Raw genomic sequence first — 27,971 nt, forward strand, 5'->3', positions numbered from 1 at the left:
ATGGCCGTCAGTTGAGTAATTGCATTACTGTTTGAGTAATTTTGTCATTCTACAGTGATTCTATCTAAATCAGTCTTACTACTAATTGAAATCACCACCATATGACACAATTACTACTGTAAAAAAGATATATATTCTAAAATCTTCAGGCTTTTTTATATATATATTATTATATCTCCAGGGCTGTGAAAGGGAGGTCTCGTCTTTTCTTTCCAAGAAATTTCAAGGGAAGCTGGTAAAACTGGAGACCATTCCAAAAGAAGATCTTGATTTGGTTAGTATTTGTGGGCTGTTGGTTTAATATCTGATTACCCAGTTCGCATTGCAAGTTAATGCATAACCAGGGGGCAACTTTGATGCATTTTTAAGATGAAGAATTGTGTGTGTATATAGATATATAGAGTTGTTTCAGCTCTTTGACCTATACGTTAGGTATACTCTATACTCTTGTGCAGGAGGAGTTTGGCTAGCCCTGTTTAACATATAGTTAAATCATTGAGATTTCTTCATTCTCCTTACATTGAATTATGCATTTTACAGTACTAGCTCAGCCCTTCTGGTGACTCTTTCCAGTGTTGGCTCTGCATAATAAGTATGAAGTGAAGGTGTTAATCAAAATTCTCCCTTTAGTGAATAGACCCCTGTGTTTAAAGGTATACCAACCGCATCTCACTAAGAAGGCCAGTAAGGGCTGAATGTATGTCTGGGATTATTCTTGTAAAGAGGAAACAAAGAGTGAAAACCTAAGAACTTACCATAGGGCAAGCTACCAAGCCTTACCTGCTTTTAGCTTGAGGTAGCCTTACTCATTTTTAGCTGTGCGTGAGATTTTATCACTTGGGCTGTTCCTTTCCAATGCCGTTATCGTATATTCAGGAATTTTTGAGGAAAGGTTGTTCAATCATTGTCATGGTTTTTTTTTGTTTTTTTTTTCTACGTTTTGCAGCCAAATCATCTTGTGGGGCTAAAGCGAAATTACATAAAATTGTATTTCCACACTGTGGATGACCTGGTTAAAGTGAGGAAAGAGATTTTTCCTGCTGTGCGAAAGAATAAGGAGCGGGACCATGCCAGTGACACTTACACAGCTATGCTTTCTAGGTATTGACTCTTGCAGTACTTCACGTTTGGCCTGAACAGGAGACCATAATAATGTTTTAAAATGGAGAAACTGACACTGAGTTCCCCAGCAGTTCAGGACAGTGATGAACCTAGACTGCACTGTAAAGGATGGTTAAGGTTTTTCAAAGCTGTTGTAAAAATCATACGGGGCTTTTAAATGACTGTAAATTCAGGAAGTACAGTACGATAACCATACAGGTAATCGCATATATAAATTATTGGGGACCTGTTACATAGGACAACCTTCTGTCATTAATCAAAAGACATAAAAATGGCCTGAGTGTTGAACATATTCTTACTTGAAACTTTTTTTTTTATTATATAGATCAATATATTTTTCCTTGCCATCCCAGGTGACGCTACGGATAGGATTCCCTCCGTACCTGAAGTATGGCAGGACTAGACTTTGTTAAACACTGGGGCTCTCCGGGAGTTGAGGGGCTTCTAAGTGTTGAATGCTGCCCTACTTCAGGTACGACGGAGGAGTTCTATTTGTAATGTCACCAGGGATTGGCTTTTGAAAGAAGCTCTCGGTAAGTAGAACTGTATCGGGTACCTGACCTCTAGCAAACTCCCCGACTCATTTATCTTGTTAGAAACCTCCGGCTGATAACTCTAGCTGAGCTTTATTCCTTTGAAGGGTTGTTTACACTTTACGAAATGATCTTCAATGAAATGGTAGTCCCTAGTAGTTATAAAGGTTGTTTGTGTGTCACTTCACGTCCTTTGCTGTATGTGCAGTGCTCTGGCAGGGAGCAATGCGGCCGGAGAGGAAGAAGGTCCTTCTAAGAAGATATCTAATCAGATGGAGAATATAGTGGACATAAGAGAGTATGATGTGCCATACCACGTTCGACTTTCCATTGACCTCAAGATTCATGTTGTAAGTTTATTTTATTTTTACCTCTTTCTAATAACCCTGATGATGATGCATTAAAATTTTAGCAGAACACATTCTGCATGGTCTCTTGCTAGGCAGTGGTGATCTAACTGAACACAGTTCAGTGCATATTTTCAGTGTGTGGAGATAGATGAGAGGGTTACAACATGGGGGGGCTATTTGTTTTAAACTTTTGAAATAAATAAAAAAAAACACTACTTTGTGGTATTTAACACAATTTCATAAATGTCTGAGAGTGATTAGTATCTTAATCTATTTGTGGCCTTGCTTTCTCCACAGGCTCACTGGTACAATATTAGATATCGTGGAGGCTCCTATCCTCCAGAGATCACAAGACGGGATGACCTTGTGGAAAGGCCGGTGAGTGACGTTGGCTGCCACATTCTACATATTCTTTTATTTTCTATGTCTTTATTAAATGGCTTTGTTCATTGCCTTTTCTTTCAGGACCCAGTCGTTTTGGCATTTGACATTGAAACAACAAAGCTGCCTCTAAAGTTTCCTGATGCTGAAACTGACCAAATTATGATGATCTCCTATATGATTGATGGACAGGTTGGTTTAGTATTTCACAGCCTTTTGATATTTCTTTTGTACCGCAGTAGGCATTTTCTGTTTTACAGTAAAGGTAGTTGATATGAATTATGGTACATAAAGGCAAAATGTTTTTATAAATAGCGCCAGACCACTTCACATGTCCTATAAAGGAACTGGTCTATGTGGTCTGTGCACTGTGCTTGTGGGTAATGGGGGATTTTGTGCACTATTCTTTAACAAAAAATGAATTATATTAAACAATGTGTGCAAGAAGAGCTTTCTCTCGCTTGTGTTTAATAAACAGCAGTTGCCATTCTGTGTATGTGCACATAGTTTTTAAAATCTATAAATTATTTAACCTGTCTTGGCAGAGAGCCTTCTGGTGCATTAAACTGCAGTCATTTGCTAGTATATCAATGCTTTTTATAAAAACTAGGATAAGCTCTCCTAGGACAGTCCAATGTAAGTATTAATTGTGTTTTGTGGTTCACTGACTTTGTGTCACATTGTCAAAGGGGTACCTGATCACAAATCGGGAGATTGTATCTGAAGACATTGAGGATTTTGAGTTCACTCCAAAACCAGAATATGAAGGACCTTTCTGTGTATTTAATGAACCGGATGAGGTAACACACTTGGATACCTTCTACTTAGTTTAAATTTTCTCTGGTACATGGCACTCACCTTTCTTTGTCCTTGTTTACAGGCACATCTGATCCAGCGATGGTTTGAACATGTCCAGGAGACCAAGCCAAGCATAATTGTTACATATAACGGGGATTTCTTTGACTGGTAATTACATTCACTCTATACACGCTAACATATATGAAGTCTTCTTTCACATTATGGATTCAACTTTGTGTTTTGTTTTAGGCCTTTTGTAGAAACTCGAGCTGCAGTGCATGGAATGAGCATGCTTCAAGAGATTGGCTTCCAAAAAGACAGCCAGGGGGAGTATAAGTCTCCATCCTGCATTCACATGGATTGTCTAAGGTGATCCCCCAACAGAAGAAGAATAGCATGAACCATCCACATCATTACTCACTGTTTGGCATTAATTTGCCTCGGTATATTATTGAGGGAACTGCATTAACAATAAATAAAACTCGATACTTGCCAACCCCCTAAATACAGCAATGCAGTAGGGTGGACCTATAATGATCCTGAAATCATTTCCAGTAATGTCTCTAATGGGATACCCCTATCCTAATTACCTTCATAAAAAGCTGTACACATGCTATATGTTGTGTTTCATTAAGGTATAAAGATGATGTAGGTTTTTTTGGCTATTTGTCTAAAACTTGGCATGTTGGCTTTCTCTGCAGGTGGGTGAAAAGAGACAGTTACCTTCCTGTTGGTAGCCACAATTTGAAAGCCGCTGCTAAGGCCAAGCTGGGCTATGACCCAGTGGAACTTGACCCGGAGGAGATGTGTAGGATGGCTACCGAAGAGCCACAGGTACTGATGCTATAATAACATATATAAGAAAATATGTTCGTCTAAACAGATTCTTACACCCTTTATATTAACGTGTCCACTGTAATGCGTAATGCCTTCCTCCATGACGAGGGCTGAGTATTTAGCTCTCCTGCAACTAGAGCTTCTGGCAGCTGTTGTATCCGTGCTTTTGAAAACAAACTGTGCTGCATGTGAGCTTTGGGTTAGACACCCCTTGTGCTAATCTGCAGTATTCAGGATATTTACATCTTTCTTGTCAAATTATTGCTTTTAGTTGGCTTCCTCACGTATTGTTTTGTTCTTCTTTAGGTCCTGGCAACATACTCTGTGTCAGATGCAGTTGCTACTTATTACATGTATATGAAGTATGTTCACCCCTTCATTTTTGCACTTTGTACCATCATCCCCATGGAGCCAGATGAGGTAACGGAGACCAGCACTATTGCTAATATTTCTTACTGTGTTAGTAACTGGAAATTCAGTGCTTCATGAAAATTCTGCTGTTTTACCCACTGAGTTTATTTTTAGGTGTTTTGTTTTTTTTACTTTAATATATATAACACCCAGTGTTATAAAGGTCAGTTTTCTCTTGGCATGTTGGTATGGATGCATTTTAATGTTCCGTTATACTCTTGTGGTGCAGGTCTTGAGAAAAGGCTCAGGGACTCTTTGTGAGGCTCTGCTGATGGTCCAGGCCTATCATGCAAACATCATTTTCCCCAATAAACAAGAGGCTGTGTTCAACAAACTAACCAGTGATGGCCATGTTCTGGATTCTGAGACATATGTTGGAGGCCATGTGGAGGCACTGGAGTCTGGTGTTTTCCGTAGCGACATCCCATGCCGCTTTAAAATGGTCAGTAGATTGCTTGTCCTTTTTAATAAACATGAGTATAGAGGTTGAGGATAATGCTAGAAGATTCTTACACAGTTGTTTCAGGTCCTCCTGCAGGCTGATCACAACTGCTGCGATTCAGGGCAAAGGGGGCTCTGTGACCAACAATGAGGATCAAAAATATTTAAACAAAATAATCAATGGGGAAAAAAACGTGTGTGTGTGTGTATATATATATATTTATTTTGAAGCATGTTTATCTTTAGAAGTGGAAGCCCCTTTGATGATACCATATACATTTCTTTTTGGTTTAATATCCTATGTGCGTTTTCTGGCTTGCATGCTGCAAATCATTGTGACCAAATGAACACAGTCGCAATCTTAATATCAGCAGATTCTTAGAAACCACTAGTTTTGTAATAAAATATAGCCCACACTCTGTTATAATTGGTTTTTGGCTAGCCAAGAGAAGGGTGGGCAATAGCTCTTGTCTGCCAGTACAAAACCATATAAAAATGTATATACCATGCTCAGGTGATCTATATAGACATGTTTTTCAATGATTAAAAAACTAGTGAGGTTAATTTCATCCTTGTACAGCACAGACACTCATAATGCCAAGCAATACAGTCCGACTCGTTATGTCCTTCGATGCACTTTATCAGACTAACCAAGCACCAAAAGAATTAATTAAGGATGGAGCAGGTGAGCTACCATACCTTACGGTCAATAGGAGCAGAATAAAACTGACATTCAATGAAGAAAACCACTGAACACCAGAATACTCAAGTTTAAGATTTGAAAATTCTGGAGTTTAATAGTTTTAATTGATTTGCCTTCACTTAAGTCTTGGCAGATGTATTCTTCTCCCATTGGCCGTATTAGGTGTGGTTGCTTACCTTTTTTTATTGTTAATGTACTCCTCTGGACATCACGGTTTCTTTTCGTGCTTGGTTAGTTTGTGATTAAGTCCTAAGGACAAAACCTGTCGGGCTGTGTTGCTTGGTGTATGTCCATGCTGTACTTCACTTTTTAACAAAGATGAAATAAACCTCATCGTTAACTTTCCACACTTCAGCCTGCTTTTTTTATATTGTGCGGGTATAGTTTTTTTAAAAATTCTGTTTGGACATGAGTTATTCAGCTTGAGAAACCACATCAACTTATCGGAGTTATTTGGTAAGTCACAAAGAAATGTTGTTCTTTACAGCCTAAGCACCATTTGCCTATACATCAGTTCTAATACTAAACAAAGTTTAGTTATAAAATACTTTCTCTAGAACCCAGCAGCCTTTGACTTCCTACTGGAACGTGTAGAGTTGACCATGCGCCATGCTATAGAAGAGGAGGAGAAAGTTCCACTGGAGCAAGTTACTAATTTCCAGGAGGTAAGCGCTCGGTGTAAGTGGACGTGATTTAGCACCTCCTCGTAGCCTTGCTCCAATAATACCTTACTCTCCTAATTGCAGGTCTGTGATGAAATAAAGAGGAAACTTACCAGTCTGAAGGAGGTGCCAAACAGAATTGAGTGTCCTCTCATTTACCATCTGGATGTGGGGGCAATGTACCCCAATATTATCCTTACGAACCGTCTCCAGGTTAGTAACACCTTATCTTGTGAGATATCTGGAGAAACAGTGATGTAATATTGTCTGGTTTTCATGGTTACAAAAAAGTCATTTGTGTTCATGTTCATGTCCGTGAGATTACACTTTTTAATAGTTGTCGTTCACATGTTGTAAATATTGTAAAATACTTTTTTTTTTTTTTTCCTTCGGTAACTAAATCTTTGCTTCCAACTTACACTTTGTGCAGCCCTCTGCTATGGTGGATGAAGTGACCTGCGCTGCCTGTGATTTTAACAAGCCTGGAGCAACGTGCCAACGCAAGATGACATGGCAGTGGAGGGGGGAGTTAAGTAAGTTACGTTTTTCTGCTCCATTTTACATTGTAATTCATGCTGCACAAAATAGGAAAGAAGGAGCTTGTATAAAAACGGAGTCTTTGTGGAAGTAAAGATGTATTAGGTAAAAGTGTGTTCTCTTATTTGAACTTGTTCAGTGCCTGCTAGTCGCAGTGAATATCATCGAATACAACAACAGCTGGAATCAGAAAAATTCCCTCCTCTCTTTCCTGGGAAGCCCCCGCGAGCATTTCATGAGCTGACACGAGAGGAGCAGGCCAAGTATGAAAAGAAACGTCTGGCAGGTGGGTGAATGTGCTCTGCACCTACGGTGGATGACATGGTGAACATTCTGCATTTATTGTACATCTGGTTGTACCTTTCTTTTTAGATAGTGTTGACCAGACTGCTAGCCAGCAAACTTTTGTTCTCCACATTTGTGTTGTGGGTAAAATTAAAATAAGGTATAGTTCAAAATAACCATTTTAAGTTAAAACAATCAGTAAATGTAACATCTTGGCAATAATATACCTCTAATCTCCACTAAAAGCAGATGCAATAAGTTTGAGAACACTAATGGTATGCTACTGCCAAGGTGTTACAAATACTGATTGTTACTTTATACAAGCCATTGTTGCTTATGTTATCTCTATTGTCTGAAGGCAAAATCCCTGAGTGCTTTTTATACGCATTAAACAGCTGGTAAAATAGCCTATCTTCGTGGGATCCAATGCACGTATCAGACTAGAATTTCTTGCCAATTTCTTACTTTGTTCTTTGTCAGATTACTGTCGGAAAGCTTACAAAAAGATCCATGTGACCAAGCTGGAGGATAGAGTCACAACTATCTGCCAGCGTGAGAATTCCTTCTATGTAGACACAGTTCGAGCTTTCAGAGATCGTAGATACGAGTTCAAAGGTCTGCACAAGGTGAGTACTTTCAAACCAGTCATGGTAAATATCTGTCTGCCACCTACCAACCTAGAAGAGTGGGGGCAAATCCCAAAAATTATTAGAAAAATAAATATCTGCTCAAGTCTCATTTTATCAGCCAAACGTTAAAAGGGAGCTGGTGGGTAATTCTAATTTCCCCAGGCTAGGGTAGTTCTATTACTGAAAAAAATAAGCTAGCCCTATTTCTCCAGTGCATGTCGTCAATGTCTCAGCCTCAATAGGTGTTTAGTTCAGAAGTTGATGGGTTGCCCTGCCAGTTCCTTTAACCCCTTTCCATCCCGGTCACACGGGTTTTGCCAATAGAGAGATTTGACCTCCTTCCTGCCATCTGCCACAGTAGTAATTGCCCTTCTTAAATGACCGGCTGTATTACAGTAAAGGGCATATCTTAGTGTAGAGTATTAGTCTATACCTACTCGAATAATTCACTAGACTGGGCCAGGACTACCGTTATGTAATTTTTTTTTTTTCTCATGTATTCTCAAGGTATGGAAGAAGAAATTGTCTTCTGCATGCGAGAGTGGTGATGCTGCTGAGGTGAAGCGATGCAAGAACATGGAAATCTTATACGAATCCCTGCAGCTTGCTCACAAGTGCATTCTGAATTCCTTCTACGGATATGTCATGCGCAAAGGGTATGTTTTTGGCTTGTGGGTTTTCAGACAGGTTTATGATGGAATTTGTATACCTTTGCGTATTTATCTGCCCTTCTCCCTCCAGAGCACGCTGGTATTCTATGGAAATGGCTGGAATAGTCTGCTATACAGGAGCCAACATCATCACCCAGGCACGGGAACTGATAGAGCAAATTGGGTGTGTTGTATAACTTAATCACTCCTATTGATTTATAAATAGCGTTTTTTGTTTAAGTCCTATGTTTTGCTTAGTATAATTCAATTTTTCGTTTATTTAAAAAATAATTTAACGAGGGGACCAGGGAAGTTAATGATGGGAACTTGGAACCAGACTGAAGGGTGGGAGCGGGTTTATTTAACTTGCAGACCAGAGGGTGGGAGGGAGTTAATGAGGGGAATAGGGGCATTGGGGACTGGGGATCGGATCAGAGTGAAAGGGTGGGAGGGAGCGATTTAATACATACCTGACAGCAGTCTGGTGTGTCTTCTCCACTATGCGCCAATGTAGCATCTGTCTTAAGTAAGTTAAACTTACGTGCGTGTTGTGCCCAGACCAATTAAACAGTAATGAAAATCAATGACCACTACTTTCATTATCAATTAAGTCGATTAGTTGTTTCAGCCCAACTTAAAAGGCTACAGGATAGTGTAAAGGGAAACATTACTGGGTCTTCATTTGGATATTCTCATTTCCTTGTGAGTCATATCAGGATAGTAATCTTTCTCTTTTTATTCAGACGGCCACTTGAGTTGGACACTGATGGGATCTGGTGTGTCCTCCCCAACAGCTTTCCTGAGAACTTTGTTATGAAATCCACTAATGCAAAAAAGCCCAAAGTGACAATATCCTACCCCGGTGCTATGCTTAACATTCTAGTTAAGGTAAGAACCTCACAAACATGTTTTGTCGGTAATGATGGCAAAGACTTTAAGTATTTGACCCAACTCTTTCCTTAGGAGGGATTTACAAACCATCAATACCAGGAACTGAGTGACCCAGCCACACTTACTTACATCACTCGCTCCGAAAACAGTATTTTCTTTGAGGTAGATGGTCCCTACCTAGCCATGATCCTCCCAGCCTCCAAAGAGGAAGGGAAGAAGCTGAAAAAAAGGTTGGTGTATACGCTAAAGTTAGCTTTACTGTATATCTTCCTCCTCACCTTAACACCTCTGATCCGCTCTACAGGTATGCAGTATTTAATGAGGACGGCTCCCTTGCTGAGCTAAAAGGATTTGAGGTGAAGCGCCGTGGAGAGCTGCAACTAATTAAGATATTCCAGTCCTCAGTGTTTGAGGCTTTCTTAAAGGGCAGTACATTGGAGGAGGTCTATGCATCGGTGGCCAAGGTCGCCGATTACTGGCTGGATGTGTTGTACAGCAAGGTGAGGAGGAAAGTCAAAAGTTAAAGTTCTGTGCAAACCCAATGTGACACTTGTGAAAATCTATGAAGATAGACAGTACTATCTTTTAAGAGTAACACTAGCTTTTAAGAGTAACACTAGCTTTTTGTGCAAGTCATTAAGAAAGCAGGGTTTGGTGAAAGTTTTAATATTTTTTTTTTTTTGTTCAAAGTTATTAGAGCATGACTTCAATTTAAGCATAAAACAGTATATACAGGTCATCATTATAAACTGTCAGAGCTAAATGTAAGAAAATAGCGACAAAGAAGTCGAAGTTGGATCACTTCAACATATTTCGAGCAGAGCATGATTTCTTGATATTCGTGTGAGGTACCAACACATATGAGAGATGCTGGAGTTGAAAACGCATAACGTATGTGTGTTTCAGCCTTATTCAAAACTAGATAATGCCCAAGGTACAGTGGACTCGGAGACAGGATGAGAATATTCTTGTATATCAAAAATCTCTGTAAACAGCATTTGGGTATAAACTGTTTCACTCAGGGTTGCTTGGTACCTTTAAGTAAGAGTATGAAGCGTTTTCACCTTGACTGCCTTTTCAGCTGTAGCTTTAGAAATTGACATACGATTGCCCAAGTCTATAACACGGGTTGGAACAAAAATATGACCCAGTTTAATGCTCATTGCAAAATGTAAACATACTGGAAATTGCTTTTGTTTCAAAATGAAAGGGAAATCGACATAGTATCCATGCCACTGAATGCAAGTGTCGCCGTTTGCAATAATGCACAGTATGTACTTACAACCAAATGTTTTCTTTAGCCCAAAAGGCTAATCTCGGTATGACGCCAGTAAAATAGGCTCAAGGACATAAGGGCAAGTTGCCAGTAAAATTGCCTCTAGGGCATCACACTGGTTATCAATAAGTTATATTCAACAGTATATTTTAACTTTGAAGGTAAAATTAATGTTTTGCCGTTAATTTAGCTTAAAAAAAAAAAGCTGTTGGAGCTCTTCTGTTTGTAAACAATATGACATGCTGCGTTACTCAGCTATCCAAGTCTATCTTCTAGAGAATATTGCCTTTACTTGTAATATTTCTGTACTGTTAATTCACTAATTTCTTGGGTTTACTGAGTTATGGAGAGAAACTGGAAAGATATTTGCAAATGCCAATCTGGTAAATCACATTGATCAGTGGCTTTGAGGATAGAGCTTGTCCCCTTTTAGAACATGCTGTAGCCGCTCATCTTCTCCCGTCTGCCTTCCCATCTCCCTCAGGCAGCTAATATGCCAGACTCTGAGCTATTTGAGTTGATCTCTGAAAACCGATCCATGTCCCGACGCTTGGAGGACTATGGAGAGCAGAAATCCACCTCTATCAGCACTGCCAAACGTCTCGCGGAGTTCCTGGGAGACCAGATGGTAAAGGACGCTGGCCTGAGCTGTCGTTATGTCATTTCTCGCAAACCTGAGGGTTCTCCAGTCACAGAGAGGTGGGAACAGATCCAGTATATATACTTTATACATTTTGTGTTGGCACAGCAAGAGTTCATTGTGTATGTTTGCATTAAAAGTGATACGAGAGTTACTTATAAAGAGCAATTCAGGTGCAAAGTGGAGCAGTTAGAGCATATAATGTAACTTTCCTGCTGATTGCATTATTTTTAACTTTATTTCATAAATACTTTTGATACGTAGCTTTTATTGTTTGCATTTATGAAAATCCATCGCAGTGAAAAAGCGGGTGTGTTGCACGCATGTATACATGCTTCAGGACGTGAATTTGTATGGCATTCCTTCGTTATTGTTGTGTCAAACATTGCATGGCTGTTGCTTTTTATCTGCGTTTGATGATGCTGGAGGTGTTTGACTTTTTGTTTCTGATGTGTTTTTATTCAGAGCTATCCCTCTGGCAATCTTCCAAGCTGAACTGGGAGTCAAGCGACACTATCTGCGCAAGTGGCTGAAGAATCCTTCCCTGCAGGACCTGGATATTCGATCGGTTGGTCCCAATCTAGTCCTGTTCATTGTTGTTCTGGCCAATCTGTCCATCACCCTAACCATTTCTCTCTTTTTAGATTCTTGACTGGGACTACTACATTGAGAGGTTGGGCAGCGCTATTCAGAAGATCATCACTATTCCAGCAGCGTTACAGCAGGTCAGAAGCTTTGCTCTACAACTCGGCCATGTGCAGGAATGGATTCCTTAATCCTAAAGGACTGTTTAAAAATAAATAAAAAAATGTCAAAAGAAATAATGTGAATTTGACATTTATAAAAAGCTCTTTCACTCTAACAGCAAAGATTGTATTTCACCGTAGAATCTTGCAAAGATAGGCAAACGGAAGGCTGTGACATAGGTGTACATATAAAAGCAAAATTTAAATTTTCCCTCTAAATTCCTTGCTTGCACAACAACTTTTGTAATGTTCTTGCAATCTGCATATCTATGAATGTCACATGTTACAATATCACAAACTTTATTTAAGGTACCCCTGAGGTCTTGAAAGCTTATGTGGCTTTTCTTCTATGATCAGGGGCGGGCTGGGCCGGGGGGCAGGGGGGCAATTGCCCCCCAGGCCGCCCTAAATCCGGGCCGGTGGGCCGGACGGACGACCGGCAGACGAGCATTCAATGCGGCTGCGGCCGCAAAGTTAAAAACTAAGCGGCCGCGAGCAGGATTAAATGCGGCCGTCATGCGTACCTGGCGGGCGGGGGAGGGGGGCGGTCCGCCCCGGCTGCCGCTCATCTGAGGGGTGCCACCATGCCGGCACGCCTCCAGAAACGATGCGCGCGGCAACTGTGGCTGTGCGCCGGGACTTGATGTGAAATCCCGGCGCACAACACTGAAGCCACGCCCACCGTCTTCCGCGCTCAGTACACCGAAAGGACAGGAAGTAGAAGAAGAGGAGGAGGAGGAGGAAAAGTGAGAGTGAAAGAAGAAAAGGTAGGAGAGAGTGGATTAGTAAGTGTGTGAGAGTGATGGGTGTTATGCTGAATGTAAGTGTGTGAGAGTGATGGGTGTTATGCTGAATGTAAGTGTGTGAGAGTGATGGGTGTTATGCTGAATGTAAGTGTGTGAGAGTGATGGGTGTTATGCTGAATGTTTGTGAATGAGGGTTCCAGATAGCATGGATGTGTACGTGTTGGGGGATAGCTTGGCATAGGGAGTCCGTAATCACATTCCTTTCATGCCCAGATTCCAGCATGTAGTGGCTGCCTAGGCATGATAGGAGTGTGATTGCTGTTATAAATTATTTTTTGGTCCAACTTCGGTGTGTTAACACTTTTATTGGACAGAATAATTCAATGACAGTATTAATATATATATATATATATATATATATATATATATAATTGCAAACAGCAATCACACTCCTATCATGCTAAGTCAGCCAGCACATGCTAGAACCTGGGCATGATAGGATTGTGATTGTTGTTATATATGTGTGTATGTGTATATATATATATATATGTATATATATATGTATATATATATGTGTTAATATTGTTGTTGATTTTTTTGTCTAATTTTGGTGTTACTTTTAATAAAGTATTTTAAAGTGAATGCTGAATTTTTAGTTTCAGTCCAGAATTTTCATTTCGGTGCATCCCTACTATATACTATGCCAGTCACTAAAGTGGTAAGTCTACACCACATCAATGTTTGGCTTAGTATATAGTGATAGGGGTTGTCAGTGTCTGGCTCAATCTATAGGCACACATTGACGGTGGTACTGCATAATCCCTAAGCATATAATGATAACAAATATGCTGTACCCCTGTCAATGTTTGCCTATCCATAGAAACTATGCAGTTTTAAAGTGTGGGGGGGGGGTGCCACATACAGGGTCTGCCACAGGTGCCAAATACTCTAGGTACCCCCCTGCATCATGCGGCTGTCAGACCCAACGGCCATTCCTCAGCTCCTCTTCCCACGTCTTAAAAGTGGTGGGATGAAGAGCTGAGGCATGCGGTGCGTGCACGCCGGCCACTTTAATTTCATTAGGCGCTGGTGGAGTGACTGCCGCACGACGGCCGCTTTCAATGTCGCTCGCAGCCGCTTTGATGGTGCAATGGGCCAGTTGACTAGACTTGCCCCCCAGGCCTTAGGCTGCCAGCCCTCCCCTGTCTATGATGGCTCAATAAGTATTACCTAAAACTGAAGACTTTATCAAGTAATTTTACATAAAAAGTGGGGCCTTTTCGTATCCCGGCTGTCATGTTTTATAACACAATTATCTTAGTGCTACGATCATTCTAATGCTGCATCTTCAATCATATTGTATAATATCTTGTGCTGATTCCATATCTGTGGACAAGACACACAAACTAATATGCTAAGGCTGTTCAGGGGATACGGATTTCAGTAGTTAGGGGGCCACACAGTCACATTTATTTATTGCTAATCTACGAACTGTAATGTAGTTGCAGAAAGGGTAATATGGGAAGCTAGGTCTATTCACAGCTGTGGCAAATTGCTGCTCTGGGTCTTTGTAGCTCAACAACCTAGATATTACTATAATTTTTTTTTTTTCTTACTCAGGTTAAGAATCCTGTACCCCGTGTAAGGCATCCAGACTGGCTTCACAAAAAACTGCTGGAGAAAAATGATATTTACAAGCAGAAGAGGATTAACGAACTGTTCACCAGTGAGGGCAAGAGACAGGTAATGTAATCCGACATTACTGATTTACGTAGCTCAAACCTATATATATGTGCTAACCATGTAATGATGCCTTTTGTCGTTATTTAATCTTGTTGATCAATGTGTACTCGCACTACTAGTTTTTTGAAAAACAAATGGGGTGTTGATTTTGTAGTATTTTTAAATGTATAGTCCAACATTCAGTATGAATACCATATAAACACATTTTTTGTAGTATTTATCATAATAGTCATTTAGCTAGCTTGGCAACATCCTACAAAATAGTAAACCCCAAACACTATATATGATTTTGTAGATCAAAGTATATATAATATATAATTTTCCGATCAACGTGAGGTAAGAGAGTGGTCCGGTGTAGACCCCCTCATTTGAATGTGTGTGCTAAAGTGCTGGCTCCCATGCCAGCTGCAAAGGTAGCTTACGGTGCTAGGAACTCAGGGCTGGTGGTGCTGCTATGCCAGTCACATTTTTAGTATGAGGTACAATATATGACCAAAAGTATTTGGGCACATGACCATCACACCTATATGAGCTTGTTAGACATCCCATTCCAAAACCATGGGCATTAGTATGAAGGTGCGCCCTCTCTTCTGTGTTTCCACAAGATTTTGTGTCTGTGGGAGTTTGTGCCCTTTTAGCCAAAATCTCTGGCAAGCAAACTACATTCTAATTCATACCAAAAGTGTCTCATGGGGTTAAGGTGTCAGGGCTTTGTGTGGGCCACTCGAGTTCCTCCACAAACTCATCCAACCATGTCTTTATGGGCCTCGTGTGCACTGGGGCACAATCATGCTGGAACAGGAAAGGGCCTTCCCCAAAATGCTCCCAAAGTTTGAAGCATACAATTCAGTAAAATGGAACTAAGGGGCCTATTATAAACCGTGAAGAAACAGCCCCAGACCTTCATACCTCCCTCACCAAACTTTACAGTAGGCACTATGCATTACAGTAGGTAGCGTTCGCCAGACATCTGTCAAACCCACAGCTGTCCATCAGAGTTCCTGGTAGTGAAGTGTGATTCCTGAGTCCAGTGGCAGTGTACTTTTACACCGCTTTAGCTGAGCCGCATTGCATATAGTGATCTTTGGTTGTCTGCAGATGCTTGGCCATTGAAACACTTTTATTGAAGCTTCCAATGCTCAGTGCTTGTGCTAATGTTGACTTTACATGGTCTTCTGCTTAGAGGCTGAGTTGCTGCTGTTCCTAAACACTTCCAATGATTACAGCTGAACCTAGAATATCTAGCAGGGAGTAAATTTCACGAGCTGACCTGTTGCGGAGGTGCATTTTATCACAGTACCACGCTAGAATTCACTGACCTCTTCAGAACAACCCATATTTTTCAAAATTTTTTGTAAATGCAGAGTGCATGGCTAGGTGCTTGATTAGAAACTAGGGCTGGAACAACTAATCGATAATAATCGATAATGAAAATAGTTGTCAACGATTTTCATTATCGATTTTTATCGATTTTATAAAAATTATTATCCGACCTCAAACAGAGATCGGATTATAACACTAGAATCCAGATTCCCCCGCAACGCTGCAGGGGACCTGGATTCCCCTCACTGTCGGCCGGTCTCTCACTTCCGTCTCTCTCCCCCTCCCCTCTCCCCCTCCCATACACTGCTCTGCCTCCTCCCCCCTCCCATACATCACTCTGCCTCTCTACCCGGCTCCGTTACTGACTTCATAGCAGCCTCAGCGTAAGTGAAGGTGAGTAACGGAGGCTGTCTGTGCGCATCGTTTAGACCCCCACCGGCTGACAGAGGATCATCCTCTCTGTCAGCCGGTGGGGGTCTGCATCGCACAGACAGCCTCCGTTACTCACCTTCACGTACGCTGAGGCTTCTATGAAGCTGCAGTGAAAGTTCCTGTCGGTAACGGAGCCGGGTAGAGAGGCAGAGCGGTGTATGGGAGGGGGGAGGAGGCAGAGTGGAGTATGGGAGGGGGGAGGAGGCAGAGTGGAGTATGGGAGGGGGAGGAGGCAGAGTGGAGTATGGGAGGGGGGAGGAGGCAGAGTGCAGTATGGGAGGGGGGAGGAGGCAGAGTGGAGTATGGGAGGGGGGAGGAGGCAGAGTGGTGTATGGGAGGGGGAGGAGCCAGAGTGGTGTATGAGTGAGTTATAGTGGTGTATGGGGGGTATTATGAATTTCAGGGCATATAGGGGGTATAAGGTATATCGATATTAGGCATATCAGGGGGGTATAAAACATATCTGGGGGCAAAAGGTATATCAGGGGGCTCAGTTGCATATCACTGGCATATAAGAGGTATAAGGCATATATGGGGGCAGAGTGGCAAGCTGGGGGTCAGATGTGCATAACTGGGGGCAGTTTGGTAAATAAAAAAAATTTAAACAAGGCTTTTTTTTTCTCATAGTTTTTATTAAATATGCAAAATGGTTAACATATGAATTAATATTTACTAATAACTTAGTATTTAAACCTAGTTTGAGAAACACTGTGTTTGGGTTCTTGTAGCTTTTATTATTATGTCAGTAAAATAAGAAGGTGAATAGAGAGAGAGAGGCCATTGCAATAAAGAGATGAAAGTGTAAATTGTACGTTTTTTTATTACATTATTTTAAATTGAAAAAAAAATTTTTTTTTATCCGATTAATCAAAAAAATAATCGGCCAACTAATCGATTATTAAAATAATCGTTAGTTGCAGCCCTATTATAAACACCTGTGGCAATGGGTCTGATTGTAACACCTAATTTCAATAATTAAGCTGTGTCCCAATACATTTGTCCATATACTGTATAATGTAATATTTGTAGTCCCATGACTGGACAATAGCCTCATCTTGGGGCTTGATTCATTACAGGAATTATCGGCACAGGATAACTAAGTACAAGAAAATCCCTTTTCAGTTTCCAATTGCTAATGTTTTGAAATTCCATATGTATCATTAATATTATATTAGCATTAGACATTTCCCTTGCCATTCCATCCAGTTATGGCTGGCCTCCATAAGCGTGCGGTCAGTTAATAACAAACAAAGTGGTATTACAACTGGAATTACTGCCGTTGTAGCCAACCCCGTCACCACAGGTCAGTTGGATATCAGTAATCGGATATAACAAGTGTATTTACTTTCTGTGATATGGGATAAAGAGGTTTCTGGCTATAAAGCAAATGGAAATGTAATAGAGGTTTTCTCTATTTGTTTGCTTGTAATGTGACTCACCAATCTGCCATCTTGTTTCAATTAGGGAAACAGACATGAATGTATGGAAAGTTAAATCTATCTATATAAATGTAGGATTAGTCTTTGAATATTAATTTGTTACTCGTTTAAATACCATATCTCCTATCTACTCTTTTTACTATTAAAGTGCAACACTATTAAGAGATTTTGTCAGGTTTGGCAAAAATGGATAGCCATTAGTAGCCAAACCCAGGCTACACTTGCCCAACTATGTTGAATTTATTTTAAATTTAATTCAGTTTTCACAGTGCATGAAATATCAAAGCCACCAACAATTTCTGTGTTGTATGTTAGGTCACAGCTCAGCTGCATCAGCCACTGTCTTCCCAAACCCCAGACATGGAGGATTTTGGTGTAGGCAAACGCCTACAGCCAGCAATTCCTATCACTACGAAGAGGAAGCGTGTGCCAACCGCCGAGGAGAGTCAGGGCGACTCTCAGGATGTGGCCCTCACGCAGTCCTGGAGAGAAGTGCTGGGACCACCTCCCCCAATGGGTACCACAAAGGTGAGTAGGACTAGTCAGCTCTCTCCTAAATCTGGAGAATATGTTGTACTAGGAAGACACTTACTTATCTATATACATATCTATAGGAAGAAAGACTGGTATGGCTACGTTACCACAAAAAGAAGTGGGAACTGCAAGCACGGCAGCGTAAAGAAAGACAGAAAAGACGAAGACTAGAGGATGGGGATGCTGCTCCTGGATCTGGTGGGGTGATACGAGAAACCCAGGCAGCAGGTCTAGGTAGCTTTCTGCGACGAACGGCTCGCAGTATCCTGGACATGCCCTGGCAAATTGTGCAGGTTGGTAAGATGCTTTCTGCTTAGGCTGCACACGGAAGTCATCACGAACTGAGTTATGCTTACATTGAATGTGTCTTCCAGATAGGGGAGAGCAGCCAGCCTGGACTTTTCCGTCTATGGGCTGTCATTGGCAGTGACTTGCACTGCATCAAATTCAATATCCCTCGTGTCTTCTATGTCAACCAGCGAGTTCCTAAACCAGAGGAAGGAGCTGTGTACAGAAAGGTGTGTGTGTGTGTATATAGAGCATTTTCCTTTGTGTCTTGTTTTATTTCCTTAGTTGCTGTCTCTAATTCTTTTACATTTAAGTGCATTTAAGAGATTATTCACATTCCACTGATTTTCTTACATTTCTTTAAATTTGTTTCAACAGGTGAACAGGATTCTGCCCAGAGCAAACCCAGTGTATAATCTCTATGAATATTCAGTACCAGAAGACATGTACCAAGAACACATCAATGAGATCAATGCCGACTTGTCAGCACCTGACATTGAGGGAGTGTATGAGACCCAGGTACACTTAGATATGGCTGCTTACAACTAAATCTAACTCCTGGACAATACAGTACCAACACATTGCATATTCAGGTTTAAGGCATTATTTGCCCATATCTAAGGTTGTACCTTATTGCATTGCCCTTATCCCTACTCACTGTAATATCCCTTGCCTAGGTTCCACTTTTGTTCCGTGCATTGATCCAGTTGGGATGCGTTTGTATGGTTAACAAGCAGCTGGTCCGCCATCTCTCAGGAAGGGAAGCTGAAATCTTTGAGCTTGAACACTTGGAAATGAAGTCTTTGGCTCAGTACAGCTACCTTGAACCAGGTAGGACATTACCACTTCTTACATCAAAACCTGCAAACATTTTAAGCATTTTCTTCCGCACAAACTTTCCGCAGTTCACAACTCTTTGCTCAGCAAATTTATGGTTGTGACCTGTAGCTTCTCTCAATTTACATATTACCTCGTATACCCCCGATCAGGTATAAGCGTTTAAATCACTATCATTGTCTTTATAGTACCATTGACATTTGGCAAACTATTAAAAAGATCTTGTCCTTCAAGATTTGTGTGCACGTGTACAACATAGTGACCATACGCAATGTATTTTCTTTACAGGAAGCATCAGACATATATATTTGTATCACAATTCTCAGGGGAACAAGGCCCTGTTTGGTCTTTTCATCCCATCTCAGCGTAAATCGGCAGTCTTTGTGGTGGATACGGTAAGAGGTGTTAATGTTCGGTAACACAACGCTGTTGCTCTGCTAAAGTGGCCAAGTTGTGTGGCTTGTAATGTTTAAAATTGTTGCAAGTATTGTAAAGTCCAATTGTGTTGCACATTGTTGCATCCTTATCAACGCAGGTACGTAGCAATCAGATGCCAAACCTTAGCGCTATGTATACAGCAGAGCGTACAGCAATGTTGGAGAGGTTGGAGTCTGAATTGTTACCCCCGGAAAAGCACGTCTTTGAGGTTCGAGCAGAAACAGACTTAAAATCTGTCTACAGAGCGATCCAAAGATTGCTCCTGAGTTACAAGGTGAGGGGAGATGTTGCAGCTCCATATTGTGACCGCAACGTGCCGTAAGCATTATAAGCTAATTATGTGTTTTTAAAAAACTCTATTGTGCCAAAGGATGAGAGAAGAGGACCAACCCTTATTGCCATGCAGTCTAACTGGGATTGGCGGAGGTTGGCTTCAGGAATGCCTGTTCTGGAGGAGTTTCCTATTGTTCCGGTGCGTGTGGTAGATGACATAAACTATAATGTTCTCGACTGGCAACGCCATGGAGCCAAACGCATGATCCGTCATTACCTTAATTTGGACAGTTGCCTTTCCCAGGCATTTGAGATGGCCAGGTAAGGTATTTGGAAGGTGGGCTAGCATCTGGCCATTTTCCTAATGTTCCATTTATATTATGATCGTTGGGTTTTTGGGGTTTCTTTTTTGTTTATTGTGGGGAACAACTTCAGCTGTACAAGATTTCTACAGTAATCTTTTTTTTTTTTTTTTTTTTTTTGTTTTAAAATCATTAATTTTGGAAAATCAGTAATATGTGTCTGACGTCTACTAAATGCCTCATGTTTTGTGGTAGCTTAGATTTTAAGAGTTTATTGCGGTTCTACCTATGTATCTTTTGTGCAAATTTTTCTTTCCGGCGCCCCAGGTATTATCACCTCCCCGTGGGCAACTTGCCAGATGATGTATCCACGTTTGGTTCCGACTTGTTCTTCTCAAGACATCTTCGTCGACACAATCACCTGCTATGGCTATCCCCAAGCTCCCGGCCTGATCTAGGAGGCAAGGAAGCAGATGACAACCGTTTAGTTATGGAATTTGATGAGAGGGCATCTGTGGAGATCAACCACCCTGGGTGCTTTAACACTGGTAAGCACACCATTATACATTTCTAAAAACTAATGTGTATTGCTAAAACCCAATCTTATTTTTCATACCATGCTGGTGTTGCTGCTGTTGAATCTTACCATGTCTTCCGTAGCATGCAGCGAGGTCTTGGTGCCAATTAGCATAATCTGCAGTTTTATTAAACCCTGAACGATCAGTGAGGTACGAGGCGTGTTAAAGGTTTTAATGAACAAACTTCACTTAAACCGTATTACTGCAATGCCGTGATATTGAGTAATTCAGCAACAACAGAAATGGTTGCAGGGCTCTGTGTGATGGCTCTCAGGAATGGGCACATTTGCAATAGTCAATATGACTGCAGCCAGCTGCTTAAAAGAGCTTAGGAAGCAATCAATAGTTGGTGATGCTAAACTGCCTCACTATCGAGGCATTCAGCAAAAACAAAAAATCTGGAGCCCCAGTGTGATGGCTCCTGAGACCGATAGTACCCATAGGGCCAGTCCACTATATGCTCATTAAAATAAAAAAAAGGAATAACATTAAAAAAAAACAAGACTCCGGTGATGTCACCATGACAACGATAATGGAACCACCCAGCTGAAAGAAAATGTGGAAAAAAAAAACATCCCGCTGAAAAAAAATTGTGTGTTTACGATCAAGTCTTAAAATTGCAACTATATCTTCCCAAAAAGTGAAAGACCATGTAAAGTCACAGACCGTTTAGCTGTAAGTTTTGGGTTTTTTTTTTATAACAATCTGGGTCACAAAGTGTTCAAAATTCCAGTCCTTAAGGGGTTAAACTAAGTGTCACGTACTGTAATGTTAAGTGCTACAACACGTTTTATATATAATATACACAAGTTTGTGTATATGTAAGTAGTTATTTTTATTATATATACATATTATGCATTATGTTCGGAATGATAACGCCTGAGGCCTAATCTCAAACCTGCTGACGTTTCCTATCGTTCCAGACCGTTTTGAATGAAACTGTGCATTTCTGTAAAAATGCCTGATTAGTGGTGATTTATCACAAAACTTTTTTTTTTTGACAATTCTCTTTTGTGTATAATTTTCTGTGCATACTTACTCTGCCTACCTTACCATTTTCTAGTGTGTGTGGAACTTGATATCCAGAGCTTGGCAGTGAACAGCATCCTGCAGTCTCACCACATTAATGATCTGGAAGGTGCTGGCAGTATGGGAATCAGTTTTGATGTCCTACAACAGGCATCTCTTGAAGATATGGTCACTGGGAACCAAACCAGTTCTGTGGCCAGTTATGATGAAACAGCGCTTTGCTCCAACACTTTCAGGTATGGTGAGAAGTCTCTCCCAAAGTAGGAGAGGGTCTCCATTTAATAATGTAGATACATGAAAAAAGATACTATGGTTGTAAACAGTAATCTCAATAAGAACATGACCTAAATGACTCTGATGATGTTGTGAAGATCGTAATGTAAGACATGGTATCATTTATTTGCAGGATTCTGAAAAGTATGGTTGTTGGCTGGGTGAAGGAGATCACTCAGTATCACAACGCATATGCAGATAACCAGGTTATGCACTTCTATCGTTGGCTGAGAACCCCATCTTCACTGCTTTATGACCCTGCTCTTCATCGAACCCTCCACAACATGATGAAAAAACTGTTTCTTCAGTGAGTCAAATGCTGAATTTCCCCAGCTCCCCCACTAAACCATTCAAACATAGTTAGGAGCTGCATGGCTATGCAACTCTGTTTAATGGTGACGACGACACCTTGTCTTTATTTTTTTTGCAGTGAAATCTTACTCAAAACTTTTTATTTTTGTGTCTTTAACCACTCAAGGTGAGAGTGGGTGGACTTATTTGTACAAGCATTCAGGAGAACAGGTTTCCTGTGCTATTTTCTCTTTATGGTATCAAAACATTGATCACAAAAAAAATGTTAAGAGTCTCAGAACTACTGAAAAAACCCTACATTCTCAGTGCTGGACTATGCCTTGGTCAAGGACCATATGAACAAGAAATTCTGTAACAGAGCTTTCTATGATATTATACCTGGCTTTATCAGTTAAAGCCCTTAACAAAACCTTATGTCAGGGTAATCTGTATCTAGGAGAGATGCTAATATTACTCAACTTAACTATCTATATTAACTGTATTCTGTAAATTTTGTTCATTTTTTCTCTCAATCTTGCCTCAATTTTTCTATAGGCTGGTAGCAGAATTCAAACGATTGGGCTCATCTGTGGTTTATGCTAACTTCAACCGCATTATCCTATGCACCAAGAAGCGCAGAGTTGATGATGCTATTGCTTACGTAGAATACATCACCCAGAGGTAAGTACACTGTGGGTGCAATGGTTTAGTTGACACTCTTGGTTTACAGGGCTGCTATGAGCTTTTTTACATTTGCAGCATACACTCGCGGGAGATCTTTCACTCGCTCACAATTTCATTTTCTCGATGTTGGGAGTTCCTGCTGTGGATGGATCCAGCAAACTATGGTGGGATCAAAGGAAAGCTACCATCTAGTGTTCATTATGGAGAGGTCAGACCCTACAATCTCAAAATGAAATAGTAAAGAAGGTGGTATAGACGTTCTTTGCATTAAAATATTTTCACATGGTCATTTCCAGAAAGCAAAGCCAAAGAAATCTGAGGATGAGGGTAGTGAGGAGGAGGAGGAAGAAGCTGATGTTCCTTCAGACCATGAAGATCCAGAAGATGAAGTTGAAGAGTCTCTGGAGAACAACTGGAATATTGTCCAGTACCTTCCACAGGCAGCCTCTTGCCAGAGTTACTTTCTAATGATAGTCTCTGGTGAGCAGCATTTTTCTTTCATGTAATTTGTGTCTGGTATAATAATACACACACAGTAGAATTCTGTACTCTCATAAGCCAGCCTATCCTGCATGGTTCAGTGCCACTGGTCAGGTATGGCAGTGAAAACCATATATATGGGGTTTTACGGGTTCAAATAATGTTTGGGGTTTTTTTTTTTTTTGCTTAACTTGTTTGTGTATCTTAGCTCTTTTAAATAACAAATCATGCTGAATTACAGAATGACTGTAGAACGTATTGTTAAATAATATGGCATCAGGTGTTTTCCTAGTCTGAACAAAATGTTTCCCATTGCATTTTTTCAATTAGAGGGTCTGAATGCTTCTTTCCTTCTTTCCTTCAGCGTACGTTGTGGCTGTGTATCACAGCATGCGAGAGGAGATGAGACGGAATGCACCCGGGAGCACTCCAATAAAACGCAGACAGAACAGCCAGGTTTCACAGGAGCCCGAGGGAGAGACAGGGGCCATGCCAGGTACAGACCACATATGACACATGGTATTCAGTGTGAAGGCAATGTAAAGGTTAATAGATTAGGGGAATTATGAACTTTCTCTTTAATATTATAATTTAAGAAAATTGTAATAGCAAACATTGTTAAATTCTGGAATTATTCTTGCTTTCTATATCCAGACATCTTACTTATTACATTTGCCCATCTTTGTTTTCTAGGTCTGATTACCTTTTCCCAGGATTATGTGGCTAACGAGTTAACGCAAAACTTTTTCACCATCACCCAGAAGATCCAAAAGAAATTGACTGGGACACGTCATGCTACTGAGCCCTCTGAAATGTTCCCCGTTTTACCCGGGTCATATCTGCCGCTCAATAACCCGGCCTTGGAGTTCATCAAATATGTGTGTGAGGTAACCAATACAAAAACCGTGGTTGCACAGACAAGGGTAATGACCGTATAGGATAGAGCTTGACTGTATTATGTGAGATTATGGTAATCGCTATCCTATATAAGGAGTGAACATGTATACTGTGGATGCACAACGTAAACAATAAAAAAAAAAAAACAGAATTGCAAGAAAAATGCAAGTTTATGAAGGGAACAAACAAGCAATAGTGCAATACTGAAAAGGCAAAAAGATGTATAGAAAAACAGGCTCATCCAAAGACCTTTCTTTTATTCCAAGCTTCTAGAACAAATAAAAACATCCAATGGCATAGTATCACTGACCAATATTAAGCGACAAAATGTATAAGACACACTTTAATGCGCAAATGCAAACCACCGGTAAACCAGGAATCTTTAAAAAAAAAAAAAAAAAAAAGTTCCACAAACCAGTGTAAAAAAACAATCTGCCAAGGTAAAAAGTGTCTAAATACTTCATCATACCCATGTACTTACTTATATGCTGGGGGATACTCCTACTTCCAGGTTTCATCACGTGTTTCCATTAACCCTTTCAGTGCCAGCTGTATACATCTTTAGCCATTTAGCCAACCCCCCCCCCCCCACAGAGTGCCTATCCCGTCAGGGGGATATCAGTTTTATTTATCATCTGCGGTGCTATTGTTTCTTCTAAGGTTATGAAGTTAAAAGGAAATGGGTGCAGTCTGCTTTATGGCCCATACAGCATTAATAATTAACTACTAAACTGTTTTTGCACATAATGCTGAAAACAATTGATGGGTGTTTACGGGTCTGCTACCGTAATATTATACACATGCACAGTTCAATTCCTGTGTCCATTAAATAGAAATACCCAAATCATTTTTTTAAGGAAACCAATATGTTTTGTGGATATTGGTAAAAACTAAAATATCATTTGTATACAATGCAAGTAACCAAGCTAAATGTACCATTCATTAATGACTAAACTTTCAGTCTGGTTGATTTTGTGGCCAAGGGTAATTTATGACAAGTCCGATGTAAAATGTTTGATTGTTTGCAGGTTGCTTTGCCATTTGTGAAGTTTTAATACGTTAAAATGATTTCCAGTCTCATACCTGCAGAGATTTTCAAGTTGAGCATAATCCTCTTTCATGAAAGTATATAGAATCCCAACCTTATGAATGTGACCCACAGGTCTTGTCTCTGGATCCAAATATAACTAACCAGGTCAACAAACTGAAGAGGGATCTCCTGCGGTTGATTGATGTGGGGGAGTTTTCGGATGAGGCGCAGTTCAAAGATCCTTGTCGTTCCTACATTCTGCCAGAGATTATATGCAGGAACTGTAACTTTTGTCGAGACCTTGATTTATGCAAGGACCCCTCCCTTGGTCAGGTCAGTACAGTCATTGTAATCTTCTGTATAGTTATGTCCTGTGGCAAAGGACACTGCTTTATACTTCGCTATTTTGCCTCATTTCAGGATGGCTCTGTGCTTCCCCAGTGGGTTTGTACGAATTGCCAGACTGAGTATGACTCTGATGGCATAGAGATGGCTCTAGTAGAAGCTCTACAGAAGAAGATGATGGCTTTTACTTTACAAGATTTGGTCAGTATGGTTGCTTTATATACATTTTGTGTCTGTTGGCATGCTTCCTCTTTCCTTGCTCTATTTTACTACACTCACATGATATTCATATGTTAATCTGTTTCTGCTGTCAGGTTTGCATGAAGTGTAAGGGTGTCAAAGAAGCAAACATGCCCATATACTGTAACTGTGCTGGAGACTTCAATCTCACTATTTCAGTAAAGGTATGTGTTGCTTGGAAAGGCCAGGAATAAACGTCAGGTATTTTTGTTTTTTATTGATTTTGCTCATTTATTTGTCTTTCAGACACTCATGGAGCAAGTGGATGCTTTTCGCAATATTGCCCAGCATTATAAAATGCCCCACCTCCTGGAAACTATTATGTGGCTGATGCAGCAAAACCCTACTTTAAATAAATGACACCACCTGATGATGTCATTCTGCACTGACAGCTGAACCTGGTCAGTATCTGACCACCTCCCCTGCCTCTAAGTAACATATGTATTTGTTTGCAATAAATATTATGTAAAAATTCAGATGACTTCTGTTTTCTTCTATGTAATGAATAGAGTTCAAACTAATTCTAAGTTTCCTTTTTAGTTTTATATACAAAACTACTCTTGCACTTCAGTTACCGCATGGCACAAGTTGGATGTGATTTCCCAACTACCATTAGGGAATAGTCTTTTTAATGCATTACATTGACAGAAAAGCGGGGCCTTCAAGAATCTGATTCCTGACTGTCAGGGTAATGCTAATAAATGTAGGGGGTGAAGAAGCATCACTCGGCTTTCAGTTATAATCTGCAGTGCACGGTATGGTGCATTATTGAAAAACCTTTTATTCCATCAGCCACGCGGCTACAGGGACAACACAGGAGACAAAAAGCTAGATGTCTAGTGAAGTAAGGGAGAGAATGCCCATTAAACATTTCAAGCTTTGAATGCTGCATAGCTTTTCACTATCTTTGGGCATCGCATGTTTCAAATTACCCAAGCTCTGGAGTAGCTTTCTCAGAGTTCTGTTTAGATAACGAAAGAGGAACTGCTGTAAAGACCCAGGTAAATCGTTATTCAGGTAAGCTCACCCAGAACTGTTTAGACCCCCTGGAAGTCTTGCAATTACACAGCAGTGGAGCTGTTTGGAGGCAAGTATACAAAACCTGCATTCTGGCAAGTAGATGATGTCTTCTGCAAGCCAAGGCAAAAGGGAGGCTGGAAAAAATGCAAATGCATATGGGGGATTCTGATGAACCCCTTCATTAATTTCCAGTGGGGAAATAAGATAATTTGAAGTGTGTATTCTATCATACGTCAGCATGCATATGATGGTTGGAGTGTCCCTTTTAACACGAGTAATCCTAAAAGCCCATCACTACCTATCCCACTGTGTTACTGACCAATCTTAGTAAGGTCCTCCTATAGCATGTTACCCCTAAGCAATGCAGAGTTGAATTAGCAAGATGATTTTCCATAAATATTGCCACATTTAATAAGATATAAAAGGCCAACTCAGGTCGTCTTGCAGGAGAGGATCTCTGCAATTTGTACTTTATAACGCATTGTGAAGCCAGTACATAAATCCTGTGCTCAAGCTATTCATTTATTATCTGGTAATAAATCTTCCTTACTCTTGACATTAGTATTTTGTTATACTTAATTTCAGACCCCTTTTCTTCCCTTGTAACGTAGTTTCCCCAAATTTGCCTTGAGTCATCGCTCCTTTGTTTGGCACTGCTATCTTTCTTCATGTTCTGTTTCAACACATTTGTCTCAAGAAGTTAAATGGTCCAGCCATGAGATGCTCCTAGTGACAAGAGATTCTCTGCTCTATTTACTCTAGAGGCGTACGATGGTAATATTAAATTTCCGCTCCTAGAGAAGTTTCCGGTTAGACAAACCCTACATTCTGTTAAATGGTGGTCTCGCACCAGGCTT

General features: G+C 40.5%; 1 protein-coding gene across 1 annotated transcript; it reads left to right on the forward strand.

The window, feature by feature from the left end:
* The first annotated feature begins 184 nt into the window (after positions 1-184).
* Positions 185-26,454, forward strand: POLE (DNA polymerase epsilon, catalytic subunit). The gene is made up of 45 exons (XM_089502457.1): positions 185-274; positions 947-1,101; positions 1,864-2,005; positions 2,303-2,383; positions 2,471-2,578; positions 3,076-3,186; positions 3,267-3,352; positions 3,434-3,553; positions 3,886-4,018; positions 4,328-4,441; positions 4,662-4,874; positions 6,134-6,241; positions 6,323-6,451; positions 6,669-6,771; positions 6,915-7,061; positions 7,541-7,686; positions 8,197-8,345; positions 8,431-8,523; positions 9,083-9,227; positions 9,303-9,460; positions 9,535-9,730; positions 10,991-11,205; positions 11,612-11,714; positions 11,791-11,871; positions 14,259-14,381; positions 17,891-18,103; positions 18,190-18,402; positions 18,484-18,627; positions 18,776-18,916; positions 19,075-19,228; positions 19,523-19,629; positions 19,770-19,946; positions 20,043-20,266; positions 20,575-20,795; positions 21,889-22,090; positions 22,261-22,434; positions 22,974-23,099; positions 23,178-23,310; positions 23,399-23,582; positions 23,947-24,078; positions 24,276-24,469; positions 25,642-25,842; positions 25,930-26,055; positions 26,169-26,258; positions 26,341-26,454. Exons 2-45 carry the CDS (start codon positions 1,091-1,093, stop codon positions 26,452-26,454), a joined length of 6,285 nt encoding a protein of 2,094 aa, XP_089358583.1. The 5' UTR covers positions 185-274; positions 947-1,090.
* The last annotated feature ends 1,517 nt before the right edge of the window (positions 26,455-27,971 follow it).

Source organism: Sceloporus occidentalis, unplaced genomic scaffold, assembly GCF_023333645.1.
Source record: "Sceloporus occidentalis isolate IW3139 unplaced genomic scaffold, rSceOcc1.0.p SCAF_204, whole genome shotgun sequence".
In the NCBI taxonomy this organism is placed as follows: Eukaryota; Metazoa; Chordata; class Lepidosauria; order Squamata; family Phrynosomatidae; genus Sceloporus; species Sceloporus occidentalis.

What these genes read in the sequence shown, in the direction of transcription:
- POLE (XM_089502457.1), top strand. An exon ending in ATTCACATGGATTGTCTAAG is followed by an intron (nt 3,554 to 3,885) that starts GTGATCCCCCAA and finishes CTTTCTCTGCAG; the next exon opens with GTGGGTGAAAAGAGACAGTT. An exon ending in GGGAAGAAGCTGAAAAAAAG is followed by an intron (nt 9,461 to 9,534) that starts GTTGGTGTATAC and finishes TCCGCTCTACAG; the next exon opens with GTATGCAGTATTTAATGAGG.